At 41.0% G+C, this 17,856-nt stretch overlaps 2 protein-coding genes across 4 annotated transcripts in view; both read left to right on the plus strand.

The window, feature by feature from the left end:
- LOC109903731 (ubiquitin-conjugating enzyme E2 E2-like) overlaps positions 1-5,859 on the plus strand; it is a 30,533-nt gene extending 24,674 nt beyond the window's left edge. Inside the window, exons 1-4 of one of the 2 annotated variants that reach the window (XM_031790223.1) lie at positions 2,078-2,297; positions 3,008-3,140; positions 4,482-4,629; positions 5,096-5,859. In XM_031790223.1, the coding sequence (XP_031646083.1) occupies positions 2,221-2,297; positions 3,008-3,140; positions 4,482-4,629; positions 5,096-5,193 (456 nt within the window). In that variant the 5' untranslated portion in view covers positions 2,078-2,220 and the 3' untranslated portion in view covers positions 5,194-5,859. Of the gene's footprint in view, positions 1-2,077; positions 2,298-3,007; positions 3,141-4,481; positions 4,630-5,095 lie in introns of those variants that run through there. The other variant, XM_031790219.1, reaches the window with a different exon arrangement.
- Positions 5,860-6,249: 390 nt separating this feature from the next.
- On the plus strand, positions 6,250-15,584 carry LOC109909013 (ubiquitin-conjugating enzyme E2 E1). 2 transcript variants are annotated; one of them, XM_031790228.1, is made up of 6 exons: positions 6,250-6,380; positions 7,800-7,974; positions 8,169-8,237; positions 12,210-12,342; positions 14,824-14,971; positions 15,355-15,584. In XM_031790228.1, the coding sequence occupies exons 2-6, from the start codon at positions 7,829-7,831 to the stop codon at positions 15,450-15,452; spliced, it is 594 nt and encodes a 197-aa protein (XP_031646088.1). In that variant the 5' UTR covers positions 6,250-6,380; positions 7,800-7,828; the 3' UTR covers positions 15,453-15,584. The 2 variants fall into 2 exon arrangements, with proteins under 2 accessions (XP_031646088.1, XP_031646094.1); XM_031790234.1 differs by having other exon boundaries at positions 6,251-6,380; positions 8,187-8,237.
- Positions 15,585-17,856: the final 2,272 nt, after the last annotated feature.

The raw sequence follows: 17,856 nt of genomic DNA on the forward strand, positions 1-17,856 counted from the left end.
ATGCCAGATTTACCAGTGTATTATTCCATTTAGAATATGGCATGATAAAAGATGAGATATAACTTGTATCATGTTAAAAAGGAATCAACCATGCCTAGCTAACTGACAAGCATAACATGTTTTAGCTTGGCATTCCGTTTTTTAAAATTTGGATTCGAACAAGATGATAAGTGGTTTGAAAGCAGAGTAAATCGGGCCCGAGGGGTTTTATTTAGGGATTCTGTTGGGTTGCATTCTGTTGCGGAGGCAGCACTCCAGCTGTCGGAGCCATTCCCACATGAATGTAATCGCAGAGGATGGCTAGTGGTAGATTCTCACGGACACCCGCACACTAATGCATCCCAGATTCTTGGAAGAAATGACCCAAATACTCTGTGACTCAAAGAAATCTACTGACGTACTGTAGATTTATTATAACTCTCGAGTCGCACAGAGGATATTATTGTAAACCGTAGCGATTTCATGTTTTAATGTCATGTGTATTGAACTCATATGTCTGCATTAAAGGATGAGTGTTCCCATAGTAGAGCGAGGAGAGCTCTATTACTGTTGCGATATCGCAGTATTCGGCTATAGGCCTATATGCAGTCAAATTAGTCTCTGGGGTTAAAGTCTAGTGACTTGATGTAAGATTTTGAGCAGGCACATTCATTCCCTATAAATGTTAAGCATCCACAATTGCAATCCTTTGACTAGCATTAAAATCATTGTGCATTTTAAAGTGGTTCAGTAATGATTACTTATACCCCTTGCACAGTTTTGGGCTTGGTGAATAGGATCTGCTATAAAGCATCTCTATTCATCCCATGACCAAAGCAGGATGTAAGGGTGAGTAGAATCTCCCTTGACACCTAAACCTGGCCATTCAGGATGCTGATTCAGTCCATATCCTTAACCTAGACAGCCTCTCTCTGTCTCAGTCCGATGCTGTGGCCTCGGCCCTGCTCTCCCACTCCACTGTTCTAATGAGACACTGTCAGTCAGGTCCTGAATGCTTAGGCAGCCTCCACAAAGCACTGCAATCCCTGCTGCTGGGGTGGGGGGTGGTTGCCGGGCAACCTACAGTCGTGGCATGTACTTTAAACTATTGACTTAGCCTTTACCCAGAGGTCCGTGTGTTGTCAGATCTACACAGAGGTGGTGTAGAGTGGATCCTCTGCCATGCTGTCTCATCTATCTCATCTGGGCTGGAAAGTGATCGGCCTCAAAGGACATGAAAGAGTCCCTGTATCTGTGCTGCTTTGAAAAGGATCACACATCTGGCACAGTGGGAGGTATTTCTTTTTTATTATTGCATCAAGCTACAATGAGTTTTTCACCTTGAATCATGTTTTATGTAGGCGCTTGATTTAAATTAGATTTTTTTTCTGTGAGTATTGAAAAGGAAATTGCCTACAGCTAAAGTGTGCGTTCAAAATGGCACACTGTAACAAAACCCTTTACATCGGAAAATGAAAACAAGTAGTTCTCGTTGTATAATTTCACATACAACCTTCCCATTTTTACTCATCTTTCTTCCGTTTCGGGCCTTATGAATATGACCCATTAAATTTGTAGATTACCTCTGGTGCAGGGATGTGTAGATGAGTAAATAACTTCTTCCCCCACCCACATAAAAAACAATTCTCCCTGTGTCTGGTTGCAACTCATTTTCACCATGAACAGTGCAGTGGTTACCTCACCCACCTAAGCAACATCAGAACATTTCTTCATTACAGATTCATTACAGCTAGCTATTAATAGGCCACATCTGCCCTGTTGCAATGCACTGACAATGAATATTTCCCAATATGGTCTCCAGATGATATGATGATATAAGTCATTTCCAAATCATACCAGTATAAAACAGATTTCCTTTGTGCCTCATCAAGATAAGTCCATATTTGCATTGCTCTTATGGGCACAAAACAGCTATTGAAAAATATTCAAGTCCCTTAACTAATTAAAGAAGGCTTCGAATAGTTGCTTTAGAAAAATAAATAGTATAAGATGAAATCTGAATGTGTTGACACTACAGGAAAGAGGAAGTGTCTCGTCCTTTCATTCTATTTGTGGAGACTGATCCATTCTCATGGGCATGCACTGAGTCAGACACTTGTTTGATACTCAAGTCGCGCTATTTGAGGTTATTATGTTGTGGAGAAAGCATAACTTGCTAGTCATTTCATTCTGACATGGCCACCTGGAAACGTCAGTCACAGATTATTGGTGCTTGTCAAGATGAACAAAGCGATTGGTGACTTTGCTAGTCATGCGTTTTCTGTGCTGCTGCAATCCTGCTCCCAATCTCTGTCTAAGTAAGTATGTGTGAGCATCTGTGTGAGCAGTCGTCGTCGTCGTGTGTGTGTGTGTGTCTGTGTGCTCTTGTGCACCTGTGGGTTTGGTCGATGTTAAAGTTCACGTACAGTAATGACATGAAATCTGAGGAATTGCTAATTTGTCCTGGGATTTCTGATCTGGTCGGTGTTCAAGACAGTCTTCTGTTGGGGGAGGGTGGAGACTTAATATGGAAATTACATTAATTACCAGACTATCCAACAGATGTGACCCTCACCCCACTCAACATAACTACACATCTAATAAAGGACCTTCAAGATACAATTACATTTTTGTGTATATATTGTATGAATTGACATTAGCTAAATTGTTCTCTATTTGTGAAATGATAATCCTCAATCCAACTAACAAACTGTTTATTTCAATAGATGGATGATCATATTAGCCTTTGAATGTTGCATATTTTGGGGGGTTTAAGAATGTTTCAGATTTTCTTTGGTAGCACAACCTAGATAGCTTGAGTGATAATCATTGAACAGAACTAAAACTCAGGCTAAAAGTACAAACTGAGAATCTCAAATCTCTGCTTCATTAACTCGTCAGAAACTAGCATTTCCTCCTCTCTTGCTCACTTGGACTCAGACTGTCTACTCTAGGCTACTCTGTCAGTAGCCGGTTGTCAATCCCAATGCCCTGAGTTGCTTAACATATTGACATGTTTCTGTTTCAGCGCCGGCCCCAAAGGAGACAACATCTATGAGTGGAGGTCAACCATCCTGGGACCACCGGGCTCTGTTTACGAGGGAGGGGTCTTTTTCCTGGACATCGCCTTCACACCCGACTATCCCTTCAAACCACCCAAGGTCAGCACCCACCACCACACTGTGACCACAAATGGTTTATAGCTTTAGTGCCATTGTGCTGCTCTCTTCCTGTGTGGAGACCTCTTGCTTTAATGTAATTTCAACAGCTAACATGATTTTCTGGAAATCTGGTGTGCTCCGCCAAGCCTTTACCAGTTCACTGTTCATATTTTCAATTCATTCTTTATTAGCCTTTTCATGAAACGTACCCTGTGGAGTATTTTCGGTTGTTGAGTGGATGTCATAATCATTGTATGAAATGTGCTTTTGGATATCTCTTTGCTTCTTATAACCCAATTTCCCTCTCACTGGCTTTCATTTTGAGTTCTGACTCTCTCTCAGTTTCCTCCCCCCTTCTTTCATTCTCTCTTTTTGTCTCTGTTTCTCTCTGAGCTGTGTAAGAACCGGCTCTGCTGTTTGACAGCAGACTCAAACAAATCCACAGGCTCTGCTCAGTGTAGCCAGAGGGCTCAAGTGTTTTGTCCCACTGTGATCTGTAGCCAGTTCTTCCGGCACTATAGCACAGGATACATGCTCCATTGGAGTTTTGCTGTATACTATAGACTCTTACCATAGCTTTTTTCAAGCCCCTAACTGAAACTCCAGTTTGACAAGCTTGTTGGACAGATTGGAAGTATAAGATTCAGTTGTTAGGGTTAGTGGGGCAGAGTGCACCATTGTGGGGTTATTTATAATGAATGTCCTGTTCTCTGTGTGTTCAGAATGCCAAGGCTCATTAGAAGTTTCCTCTGCAAGGTCAGGGTCAGTCTGTCCAGATGTTGGTGATTGGAGGACTGGGCTGGTGTCAGGTGTCAGGCCTAAACAGATGTCAGACTCACGGTCAATCAGAAACATGATAGTAAACTTAACAGGGATGTTTGTGTGGATGTTTCTTGTACAAAGGTTTGACGTCAGCACATTTGAAACCAAATAAAGTAATTTTGACCCCTTATTTGAATCCCTGTTAAAGTTTTATGGGAATGATTGTTTTCCTCTCAAACTAATATATGTAATGGTTATAGCGAGATTAGAGATGGGCATGGATTTTTTCCTGGGGCATTTCATGACAATTATACATCTTTTCTGCATATTGGTAAATGCACCATGCTGCCCCCTGTTGGCTATATTAAAGCCTAAGGAAATTAGAAGGCATATGAAAATTCTGGTATTTTGTTATGGTATATCGAAGGTCTGCAGCCGTGTTATAAGGGTTGTCACCATCTGCTCAACGAAGAAATTACACACACTGCTACTTTATTTTGTCCAATTCAGACTATTCTACTGTCAGTAATTGCTGGGGGGTTCTAAACTATAAATGCTGTCTTTTCCTGTACTTACCAGGTAACGTTTCGGACAAGGATCTACCACTGTAACATCAACAGTCAGGGGGTGATCTGTCTGGACATCCTGAAGGACAACTGGAGCCCCGCCCTCACCATCTCCAAGGTGCTGCTGTCCATCTGCTCTCTGCTCACAGACTGTAACCCAGGTAAGAGACCCGTCAATGTCCACATCAGGATCTGCAGTGTTCTCATTTCAGCTGGTGATTCATGACTGATTTGAAATGACATTTGAGTTTACACTATCTACACACAGAGATGGTGATAGTGTAAACTCACCGCATGAAGCATTATCACCATCTCTGTGTGTAGATAATGTAAACTCACAGCATGAAACATCTATACACAGAGATGGTGATAATGTTTCATTGATAACTGTCTGCAGCTCTACTAGCAGAGTTCTAGTGTTCCCTTCCCCAGGGACAGTAGCTCCGTTGCTGTTGAACCTGTTGATGGATTTAAAATGATCTTTCAAAAAAAAGTCCTTATTCATATTTTAATACAATGTAATAATATGCTCTAAACTCTCTGGGTCCAAAAACCATACACCTGTGAAATGCTGTTCATTCATTAATGCATGCTCTGATCTGCATCCTTTTCCTTTTGTCATTGCAGCGGACCCTCTGGTGGGGAGCATTGCCACACAATACCTGACCAACAGAACGGAACATGACAGAATAGCCAAGCAGTGGACGAAGAGATACGCCACATAGATCCCCGTCTGACTTTTCCACTGCCCCCCTCCCCCCCACCCCCCTCCCCCCCACTGTACCTCTCTACCTCTCTCCCCAGCCTTTCAAAGCACACTCACTAAGTGCAACGGTATACCTGTAATCCTCCCCCCTAAACTTTGTATCTACCTTTTTATTTGTAAAGAACTGTCCTTTGTTCCTTGTTGACTTGAAAGCTTCTTTTTTTTTATACAAAGAGTAGATTGGGATTTTATTTTCCAATATCTGAATGTTGGAATTGTATTGAAAAAAATACTATTATTCTGATGAGTATTGTCCCTCAACTATACAGTAGGTATCCTTGTTTTCATAGTGGCTCCAGGAACAAAATGCAGATTATATACTCTTTTTACTGTACCCTAGGTTATTTTGTGTTTTTTAATTTCCTATTCCAGGTCATCAATGTTATCTGCATGGAACAGGAGGAAGATTTGCATCAAATGACATGTCATGCTCTTCTGCGCTCTTTGGTTTTGTTTGTACTGTATGTATTTTTTCAAACGCTTTTGAGGCAGACCACAGAAATATAGGTCTGCTTGTGAAAGAGGCAGGACTTGTACATTTACTGGCTACTCTGGCATGGCAGGGTGGTTTGTTATGACTTGTATTAATGAAGCACCCAATAAAACACTGGTTGGCTTGTGACTATACTCTCTGTTCTGTAACTGTGAACCCTCTGTGGTCTGTGACAGGTGTTAAAAGGATCATCTCTGGACCTATCAGTCTTCTGCCTCATGACTGACTGACACACATTGCCACTGCCTGGGCATATAATGAACTCTGGGGAATCCAGGGAATCAGCGAAACCAGGGTAAAATAGACCGCATTACATAAATAAACCGCATTACAGGTCTAGGTTAGAGGTGGGCATGAACCATAGACCATATATGAACCTCTCTCTCACCCTGACTTGGTAACACCATATTCAGTGATACTCCACATTTTTTATTGGCCCTCATCCGACAAGTGCTTTTTCGTGCATCTTTTTTAAATGTATGATATCAAAATGTCATATCAGTCTACCATGACCTAATATTGAATGACCCCTATGCGCCGATATACTGTCATAGTGAGTGCGCGATATGATTCCACTGCACCCGCGGCACTTCCGTTCCACAGAAGGCGATACGCACGAGCTCAGGCAGTGGGGAGATCCAGACACAAAGGAGGTAATTTGCTACTTGGCTAACGTTACTTTTAATATTGAATAGGTCTTATGATTTATAAAATACATTGACGTTCAATGAGTGTATTCAACTTGTTTTGTATTGGAAAAGACGGCTAGTTAACGACTCGACAGACACATTTGTGGTGACACTGCCTGGCTCAGGAAATACATCTAACGTTAGCTAGCTCAAGCTAGTAATGGTAGTAGCTAAGCTAGCTTCACTGTATGGTGTAACGTTGTTTGCCTTATAGCTAGATTGCCAACTAACGTTAGCTAAGTTAAATATCTCAGAACGTTGAAAGGTTGAGGTGGGCGTCAACTTTCATGTAACTACAATATTTTGCGAACTTTGGCTACGGTCTGTGCAGTCAAACGGTCGGCTAATAAGGGGGGGGGGGGGGGGGGGGGGGGAGGAGGAAATCAGGTCGGCCGTTTGTGACTAGCGTTAACTAGCTAGCTAGATTGTTATGCTAGCCAGCTGTTAATGTCCACATAGTTAACCAAACCTAGTCCAACCAGCTTGACTTGGCACAAGCAGTTGCAAACATAAACTCCATTTGTTCCTCTGGGCGCTTGTATTATTAGCTGACGGTAAATTAGCTACATTTTTACATTCATGATCTATTACATTTGGGGAATAATGGAGGCTTGCCATATCAGGGCTGGCCAACATTGTTTGCGCAACCATCCATAATCACAATATTATTGCCAGGGGGTGGCAGCTAGCCAGTTACTTCTATTTCAACTGAGCACTAGCCAAGCAGCAAGCAGTATGGGACTCCCTAACCCAGTGGTTCCCAACCAGGGGTACTTTGCCTATCCACAGAGGGTACTTGAAGACTCATGAGACCATAGGCCTGCTGGTAAAATGCACATGAGGGGGTACTCTGGGCAGAGCAAAATTCTGTTGGTGGTACAGTGACCGAAAAAGGTTGGAAACCACTGCCGTAACCTAACGTAGCAGGTGTAAAAGCTAAGTTGAATAAACTGTATCCCTGAAAAGCAGATGCATCAGGTTGTTGGCATCTCCGCTAAGCCTAGGGACTCCCTAAAAACATGCCACCTCAATACAGCTATGACCGGAAGTGACTTTTCCTAGCAGGTTAGGAAAGCATTTTCACTAAACCTTTTCCTAACCTTAACCTAATTCTCCTAACCAGCTGCGTTAATTCTCCTAACCTGCTGCGTACATTCTCCTAACCTGCTATGAAAAAGTCACTGGTCGTAGCTGTGTTGAAGTGGCTTGTTTTTAGGTAATCTCAGCAAGCTATGTTGAGGTAGCAGTTTTTTCCTAGAACGTCAAAGGTGCTCTGTCATAACTGTAACGTAACTTCATTTTGCAAATAGCTTGAAAGCAATTTCATTTGTCAAAGCTACTGCTTTTTTGTTCTTCAACTGCTGCATCACAATCGCATTGTAGGTTCCTGCTAATTTCTTGTCCAAACCGGTATGTCGGATGAGGAGTCGCGTGTCAGCACCAGCTCTTCATCTTCTTCCTCCAATCAAAACAAACCGACGGACACACCTTGCAAGAAACGGGAGAGCAAAGCCAGTATGAGCAAGACCTCCAAGCTGCTATCCACCAGCGCGAAGAGGTAACACCCAAACCTCATGAAATATTGTCTGGTTGTCACACACAACACCAACAAAGTGACATTTAGTCAGAGGGGTGGGTTAATCTCCTAGATGATATTCTCTGTACTTTATTTGTGTTTCAAAGTATTCGACCATGGCTGAGAAAACAAAGGTGTGTAAAGATACGGCTGGGCAATCAATGATTGATCTGAAGGCATGTTTGTTTCTGCAGGATTCAGAAAGAGCTGGCAGATATCACGCTGGACCCTCCGCCAAACTGCAGGTTGGTTTTATTTGAGCTCATCTTCTCTGTTCTAATCCGTCCACAGTCTTTCGTATTGCCATGGTCAATACCTACATGCGACTCTCCAAACAATAATGATTTGATCACTTATTCATAAAGGCTTGCATTACTTTCTGATTTTTCTCATGTTGCTGATAAAATAAAGCTGCACCTTCTATTTTGATCGAAATGTTTAGACTTGAAATGCAAGGCTGGATTAAGATGGTGGGAAAAAAGGTGTTTAGAAATCAACCGAGTATGATTTTTCGATACCGATTTATTGGAGGACCAAAAAAAGCTGATACCGATTAATCAGACAATTTTTCTATATAGATTTGTAATAATGACAATTATACAATACTGAAAGGACAATAATTTAATATAATACATACAATCTATTCTATTAGTCTCAAATCTATTAGTCTCAAATAAATCATACAAAAACACAGTGTTGGAGAAGAAAGTAAAAGTGCAATGTAAAAATAAACATTGAAGTTCCTTGCTCAGAACATAAAGTAAAAAATAAAAAACTTTTAACTTCTTATGGCTGCAGGGGCAGTATTGAGTAGCTTGGAGGAAACGTGCCCAGAGGAAACTGCCTGCTCCTCAGTCCCAGTGGCTAATATATGCATAGTATTATTAGTATTGGATAGAAAACACTCTGAAGTTTCTAAAACTGTTTGAATGATGTCTGAGTATAACAGAACTCATATGGCAGGCAAAAACCTGAGAAGAAATCCAAACCGGAAGTGGGAAATCTGAGGTTGGTCGATTTTCAACCCAGCCCCTATTGAATACACAGTGGGATATTGGTTATTTTGCACTTCCTAAGGCTTCCACTAGATGTCAACCATCTTTAGAAACTTGTTTGAGGATTCTACTGTGAAGTGGTACCAGAATGAGAGAGGAATGAGGTCTGCCAGCAGTCACGCGCATTTCACATGAGGTAGCTGCGTTCCTTTGCTTTTCTGAAGACACAGGAATTCTCCGGTTGGAATATTGTTGACGTTTTATGTTAAAAACATCCTAAAGATTGATTCCATACATCGTCTGACATGTTTCTACGGACAGTAACGGAACGTTTTGACATTTCGTCTGCAACTAGGGAACGCGCTTCGTGACTTTGGATTTGTTTACCAAACGTGCTAACAAAAGTAGCTCTGTGGACAAAAATGATGGACATTATTGAACAAATCAAACATTTAATGTGGAACTGTGATTCCTGGGAGTGCATTCTGATGAAGATCATCAAAGGTAAGTTAATATTTATAATGCTATTTATGACTAATGTTGACTACCCAATATGGCGGATATCTTTTTTGGCTGCTTTATAGTCTGAAAGCTGTACTCAGATTATTGCATGGTTTGCTTTTTCTGTAAAGATTTTTTTAAATCTGACACAGTGGTTGCATTAAGGAGAAGTGTATCTATATTTCCATGTCTAACAATTGTATTTTCATCGACATTTATAATGAGTATTTCTGTAAAATGATGTGGCTCTCTGCAATATCACTGGATGTTTTTGGAACTAGTGAACATAACGCACCAATGTATACTGAGATTTTTTAAATATAAATATGCACTTTATTGAACAAAACATACATGTATTGTGTAACATGAAGTCCTATGAGTGTCATCTGATGAAGATCATCAAAGGTTAGTGATTAATTGTATCTCTATTTGTGCTTTTTGTGACTTTGGCAGGAAAAATGGCTGTGTTTTTCTGTGGTTTGGGTCTGACCTAACATAATCGTTTGTGGTGCTTTCGCTGTAAAGCCTATTTGAAATCGGACACTTTGGTGGGATTAACAACAAGATGACCTTTAAAATGGTATAAGATGTATGTTTGATGAATTTTAATTATGAGATTTCTGTTTGAAATTGGCGCTCTGCACTTTCACTGGCTGTTGTCATATCAATCCCGTTAACGGGATTGCAGCCCTAAGAAGTTTTAAGTTCCTTGCTCAGAACATATGAAAGCTGGTGGTTCAATACTCAGTTAAGAAGTTTTAGGTTGTAGTTATAGGAATTATGCCGTGTCGACTATTTCTCTATACCATTTTGTATTTCATATACCTTGGACTATTGAATGTTCTAATAAACACTTTAGTATTGCCAGCCTAATCTCAGGAGTTGATAGGCTTGAAGTCATAAACAACGCTATGAATCAAGCATTGCTAAGAGCTGCTGGCAAACGCAGTAAAGTTTGAATGAATGCTTACAAGCCTGTTGCTGCCTACCACCGCTCAGTCAGACTGCTCTATCAAATCATAGACTTAATTATAATATAATAAACACAGAAAGACGAGCTGTTTGTCATTAATATGGTCAAACCCAGAAACTATCATTTCTAAAAACAAAAAGTTTATTCTTTAAGTGAAATACGGAATCGTTCCATATTTTAATGAATGGGTGGCATCCATAAGTCTAAATATTGCTGTTACATTGCACAACCTTCAATGTTATGTCATACTTGTGTAAAAGACTGGCAAATTAGTTCGCAACGAGCCAGGCGGCCCAAGCTGTTGCATATACCCTGACTCTGCATGCAATGAACGCAAGAGAAGTGACACAATTTCCCTAGTTAATATTGCCTGCTAACATTAATTTATTTTAACTAAATATGCAGGTTAAAAAATATATATACTTCTATGTGTTGATTTTAAGAAAGGCATTGATGTTAGGTTAAGTACAATCGTGCACCGATTGTGCTTTTTCATCGAATGCGCTTTTGTTAAATCACCCATTTGGCGAAGTAGGCTGCGATTCGATGATAAATTAACAGGCACCGCATTGATTATATGCAACGCAGGACAAGCTAGTTAACCTAGTAATATCATAAACCATGTGTAGTTAACTAGTGATTTATGTGAAGCTTGATTGTTTTTTTATAAGATAAGTTTAATGCTAGCTAGCAACTTACCGTGGCCGCTTGCTGCACTCACGTAACAGGTGGTCAGCCTGCCACGCTGTCTCCTCGTGGAATGCAATGTAATCGGCCATAATTGGCGTCCAAAAATGCCGATTTACTGATTTGTTATGAATTTTTTTACATCGGCCATGCCAATTAATCGGTCGACCTCTATTAGAAATCTACATGAAGCTGAATTTTACATCTTCCACGTTATATTGGATCAGCCTTGTAGTCATCACTCCCTAGATAATTCCCACTACATGTTCAGCATGTACCAAGGATAAAGGCTGATCTGCTCTGAGGAAATCAATATGGGTCATGATACAGAGGCACGTCATCAGGGATTGGTTGTGAATGGAGGCTTCTTCTTTGACGCTTGAGGGAAATGGACTGTTCTCTCAAGCAATATAAAGCTGTGTGGTCACCAAGCGAGTGTAACCCTAAGGGATAATAGGCTCTAAACAGTTTGACAGACACGTTTTTTTTGCAGGTGCAGTAGTTTAAAGGGACAATCGATTCATCCATTTTGGGACTTCTGAATTAATTACATGTACCCATAACTTATTCTATAACCTTATCAGCTTAGTTCAACTGTTGTACCCCATCAGAACCCAAAATATATACGGTTGTTTCACTCCAATGGTTGTAAACAAAGTAAATGTTAACCATGTTTTGGGGATATATAGTGATTGTTAAAACTATAATTTTGAACTCTTGTATGGTCAGTCTCAGCATCCACTCTGAATTTGAGTGGTTACATTTCTCTAGCCCTTTTAGCTTTTTACATAAACGGGTAGGGAGAATGCTTTGTCATTTTTGCAACTGCTGATTTGCAGCTTTAAGTTATGTCCCTTGTGGCAATGAGACAAAGTATACACACATGAGTGACCTGAGCCATAACAATAACAAAGAACGTTGTCTGGTTTACACCAATTAGGGAGACTGTTCTCCTTTGGTTTACCTGGTGGGTAACGACAAAGGAGTGGGCTATAGCACTTACAGATCTGTGACCAGGCTAATAGTTTAAAATAATCTGTAACTTTCTTATTTAATACCAGCGCTGGTCCCAAAGGAGACAACATCTATGAGTGGAGGTCAACCATCCTGGGACCACCGGGCTCTGTTTACGAGGGAGGGGTCTTTTTCCTGGACATCGCCTTCACACCCGACTATCCCTTCAAACCACCCAAGGTACTAGGCAATCGTCAGCTTCCAGTCACTACTTACTTACAGTGTTTCTGTTATATTACGCTGCTGCTAAATTGTTGCCGCCACAGCAAAAAAAGAAAACAAAAAAACGAGACTCACTTTCCAGATGCTAGAGAGCTATTTACATGTGTGCATCTGTTTGTGCGTATTGTGTGTGTGCGAGTCGGGACATTTCCAGAGAAGGAGGAGAGACAGTTAGCCTATGCAATTTGATACACAACAGCAACACAAACTAAATAGACCATTTGAAACATAGCTTGTAGCTTGGCTAGTTAGAACGGAAAAGTTAACTAGTGAGCTAAGTTTAATTCCATGTGCTAAAAACAAATCCAAACGTTTCATAAAAATTTGCTAAAATGAAATTCTATTATATTTGGATTGTTTTGTCACATTTGATCATTTCATTACAATATGGAATTTCTCTTTAAGAATGGTGAAATGAGGATGACTGAATTTCCTCCCGTTTCTAGAAGACAGCAGGCAGCATATCTACAGTACTTACCATCCCTGCGGTTTGACAGGTTTTCCCTGTTAACATGTGGAAGTACTCTCATTAACCAACAGAGGGCATTTGACACCTCCACTTGGGTGCCAGAACAGTCTATGGATGTGATTTTCTTTCACAGTTAGATATTTTCTGCCTTGTGTGTTTAAATGATTACGTGAATATTGGTTAGTCCCATATTGCTCCTCAGTAGTTGACGCTTGAATTAAGTCCAGGACGATACCAGTATCGCAATTTTGAAAAAAATTGCAAAAATGAAAACACGAAGTAGACCAAACTCTTTGGTCCTTTAAAGCCTGTTGTATAGAGCCTCCCGAATGGCGCAGCGGTCTAAGGCACTGCATCTCAGTGTTTGGTTCCCAGGCTGTGTCACAACTGGCCAGGACCAGGAGTCCCATAGGGCGGCGCACAATTGGCCCATCGTTGTCTGGGTTGGGGAGGGATCGGCAAGGGGGGGTTTTACTTGGCTCATCGTGCTCTAGTGACTCCTTGTGGTGGGCAGTGCGCCTGCAGGCTGACTTCGGTCGTAAGTTGAACTGTGTTTCCTTCCGACACATTGGTGCAGCTGGCTTCCCGGTTAAGTAGGCGGGTGTTAAGAAGCAAGGTTTGGTTGGTCATGTTTTGGAGGACGCATGATTTGACCTTCGCCTCTCCTGAGCCCGTTGGGGAGTAGCAGCGATGAGACAAGATCGTAATATCATGATTACAAACAAAAATATGACGAATAATCCTGCTGTATGTAAAAAAATTGTGATGTAGCTTGGAAAATAAATGTGACTGGATAACAACGAAATGATGTTTGTTTCTAACATTAGAGCTATTTTGCTAAAGAAGTAAAATCTGCTTTGTTTTGTGTCCTTGCCACAATACTAACAAGTATTGTGATACTGGTATCATTCCGGCCCTACATGTATTGTCTTTTGCCCCAATAAATGTTGATCCACTTTAATAAATAACTATACTGAATAAAAATATAAACGCAGCATGCAACAACTTCAATGATTTTATTGAGTTACAGTTCATATAAGGAAATCAGTCAATTGAAATAAAAATCATTAGGCCTTCATCTATGAATTTCACATGACTGGGCAGGGGCGCAGCCAATCAGAATAGGTTTTTCCCCACAAAGGGCTTTATTAGAGACAGAAATTCTTCTGTTTCATCAGCTGTCATGGTGGCTGGTCTCAAACAATCCCGCAGGGCTCCCGAGTGGCGCAGCGGTCTAAGGCACTGCGTCTCAGTGCTAGAGGCGTCCCTATAGACAGCCTGGTTCGAATCCAGGCTGTATCACAACCGGCCGTGATTGGGAGTCCCATAGGGTGGCGCACAATTGGCCCAGCGTCGTCTGGGTTTGGCCGGTGTAGGCTGTCATTGTAAATAAGAATTTGTTCTTAACTGACTTGCGTAGTTAAAAAAAAAAGAATTTAAGAGGCAGGATGTGGAGGCCCTGGGCTGGCATGGTTACATGTGGTCTGCGGTTGTGAGGCCAGTTGGACATACTGCCAAGTTCTCTAAAATGACATTGGAGGCAGTTTATGGTAGAAAAATGAACATTTAATGCTCTGCACACTCCCTCAAAATGTATTTGTGGTGTTGTGACAACTGCACATTTTAGAGTGGTCCTTTATTGTCCCCAGCAGAAGGTGCGCCTGTGTAATGATCATGCTGTTCAATCAGCTTCTTGATATGCCACACCTGTCAGGTGGATTGATTATCTTGACAAAGGAGTAATGCTCATTAACAGGGATGAAAAGCAATTTGTGCACAAAATAAGCTGTTTGTCCATATGGAAAATGTGTGGGATCTTTTATTTCACCTCATGAAACATGGGACCAACACTTTACATGTTGCGTTTTATATTTTTGTTCTGTATAGATTTTGATCTGGAGTCTCTAGCCTTGTTATTATGTTTAATATGCACATGGCATGTATGTTTTCTACTTTTGTTTTTCCTCAAGGTAACATTTCGGACAAGGATCTACCACTGTAACATCAACAGTCAGGGGGTGATCTGTCTGGACATCCTGAAGGACAACTGGAGCCCCGCCCTCACCATCTCCAAGGTGCTGCTGTCCATCTGCTCTCTGCTCACAGACTGTAACCCAGGTAAGATATCCATCAGGGAGCCTAATTGGCTTCCTTGTCCCCTTTTACTTGTTTCTCTTCAGATCTGCATCTGTCCTAGGCTGGAAATATGATACCAGAACAAATATGAGTATTCCTGACTCTCGAGAAGGGTCCAATTGAATCTGCAGGTAACATGGTAAATAGCAAATACCTGTCCATTTCTTTGGTGTCATTTTGTGCTCAGATATGGATTACTTTTTTAAAAAGTTATGGGTATCACTTTGAGGCCCACACATAATGCCTTATATTGCATGTATAAGTAGTTATAAAATGCTTATAATTCATCACTTGGAGCAAAGTAATTGTTTCAAGATTCACCACCCTCTAACTGTTATTTCCCTCATGTTGATTTTCACTTTCAGCTGATCCCCTGGTTGGAAGCATAGCCACCCAGTACACGACAAACAGAGCCGAGCATGACAGAACAGCCAAACAGTGGACGAAGCGGTACGCCACATAGGCCCATAGAGCACAGCCGTGTGGGGGGGATTTCTATTTCAGAATTTTAGTACTTTATTGTCTGGTATATTTTTTGGTTCCTGATTAAGTTATCTGTGCAGATATGGAAATAAAGAAAAACAATGAAACTATATGTAATGTCATATATTTTATTACTCTCCGTAGGATACTCCACTGCTTAGCCTATTGCTAATCTCCTGAAATATAGTAGGCTGTCCCTCAAATGAAATGCAGAAACAGTGCCATTTAAAGCATGGATTTCACCTTTTAATATGGAACTACAGTACAGTTGTACCACAATAGCCACGAAATCTAAGTACTCCTTTACACAGTTATGTTGTCCATGTCTTACTTTTAATAGCATTTAGTTATTGCAAAATAACATGGTAATCTCTCACTTGAAAAGCCAATGGAATTTGGTGCTAAAGGAACAGTGCAAGCTCATATACATACCGAGTGTGCTTGGTTATGGTCAGATGAAGGAATAGTGATAAATTGCCTCTACTGCAGTGTATTCAAGAAGTATTCAGACCCCTTAACTTTTTCCACATTTTGTTACGTTACAGCCTTATTCTAAAAGGGATTACATTGTGTGTGTGTGTGTGTGTGTGTCCCGTCAATCTACATTTAATACCCCATATTGTTAAAGCAAAAACAGTTTTATATAAAAAATATTTAAACCTTATGAAAAACAATAACTCACATTTATATCATTATTCAGACTCTTTACTAGGTACTTTGTTGAAGCACTTTTGACAGTAATTACAGCCTTGAATCTTGGGTATGACGCTACAAGCTTGGCACATGTTTTGGGGGAGTTTCTCCCATCCTTCACTGCAGATCCTCTCAAGCTCTATCAGGTTGGATGGGGAGCATCGCTACACAGCTATTTTCAGGTCTCTCTAGAGATGTTCTATCAGGTTCAAGTCCGGGCTCTGGCTAGGCAACTCAATGACATTCGGAGACTTGTCCCAAAGCCACTCCTGCATTGTCTTGACTTGCTTAGGGTCGTTGTCCTGTTAGGGGAACCTTCACCCCAGTCTGAGGACCTGAGCAGGTTTTCATCAAGGATCTCTCTGTACTTTGTGCCGCTCATATTTCCCTCATCCTGACTAGTCTCCCAGTCCTTGCCACTGAAAAACATCCCCACAGCATGATGCTACCACCACCATGCTTCACTGTAGGGATAGTGCCAGGTGTCCTCCAGACGTGACGCTTGGCATTCAGGCCAAAGAGTTCAATCTTGGTTTCATCAGACCAGATAATCTTGTTTGTCATGGTCTGAGAGTCCTTTAGGGGCCTTTTGGCATACTCCATGCGGGCTCCCATGTGCCTTTTACTGAGGAGTTGTTTCTGTCTGGCCACTCTACCACAAAGGCCTTATTGGTGGAATGCTGCAGAGATGGTTGTTCTTCTGGAAGGTTCTCCCATCTCCACAGAGGAACTCTGGAGCTCTGCCAGTGACCATCGGGTTATTGGTCACCTCCCTGACCAAGGCCCTTCTCCCCAGATTGCTCAGTTTGACTGGACGGACAGTTCTAGGAAGAGTCTTGGGGGTTCCAAACTTCTTCCATTTAAGAATGATGGAGGCCACTGTGTTCTTAGGGACCTTCAATGCTGCAGACATTATTTGGTACCCTTCCCCAGATCTGTGCCTTGACACAATCCAGTCTCGGAGCTCTGCAGACAATTCCTTCGACCTCATGGCTTGGTTTTTGTTCTGACATGCACCATCATCTGTGGGACCTTTTATATAGACCGGTATGTGCCAAATATGAAATTTCCAAATCATGTCCAATCAATTGAATTTACCACAGGTGGACTCCCAGGTTGTAGAAATATATCAAGGATGATCAATGGAAACAGGATACATTTTATTTTGTATAAATTTGCAAAAATTTCAAACAACCTGTTTTCGCTTTGTCATTATGGGGTATTGTGTGTAGATGTATAAGGATAATAAGGCTTTAATAACGTAACAATTTGGATACAATGGTCTGAATACTTTCCGAATGCACTGTATGTACAACATGCCAATGTGGCTTTGCAGCAGTCCAATAAGTGGCTGTTTTACCCTTCCTAAAGAACAGCTGTTCTAAATGGACGTGAAATTATTTGAATTAAACTACAGTAACTTTGGGCCCTGAGGTTTAAACCATGAAATGAATAACTGGTATGGCAATATCTCTTGGTTTTGTATTTATTATTTTTGTTGAAAATGGACGTAAGCATTTTAGAAGCGCACTCTGTTGTACAATGTTTTAGATGCTCGGTTGAACAATGATTTTAAGCTGCATGAATATACATAAAAACAATACTTTTACCAAAATATTTGCCACTTATGCAGGTCAATCCAATAATAACAACATATCTATTTCCATCTCACATGGACCCTAGACAGTCAT

The sequence above is a fragment of the Oncorhynchus kisutch genome, linkage group LG2 (assembly GCF_002021735.2).
Source record: "Oncorhynchus kisutch isolate 150728-3 linkage group LG2, Okis_V2, whole genome shotgun sequence".
Classification (NCBI taxonomy): domain Eukaryota; kingdom Metazoa; phylum Chordata; class Actinopteri; order Salmoniformes; family Salmonidae; genus Oncorhynchus; species Oncorhynchus kisutch.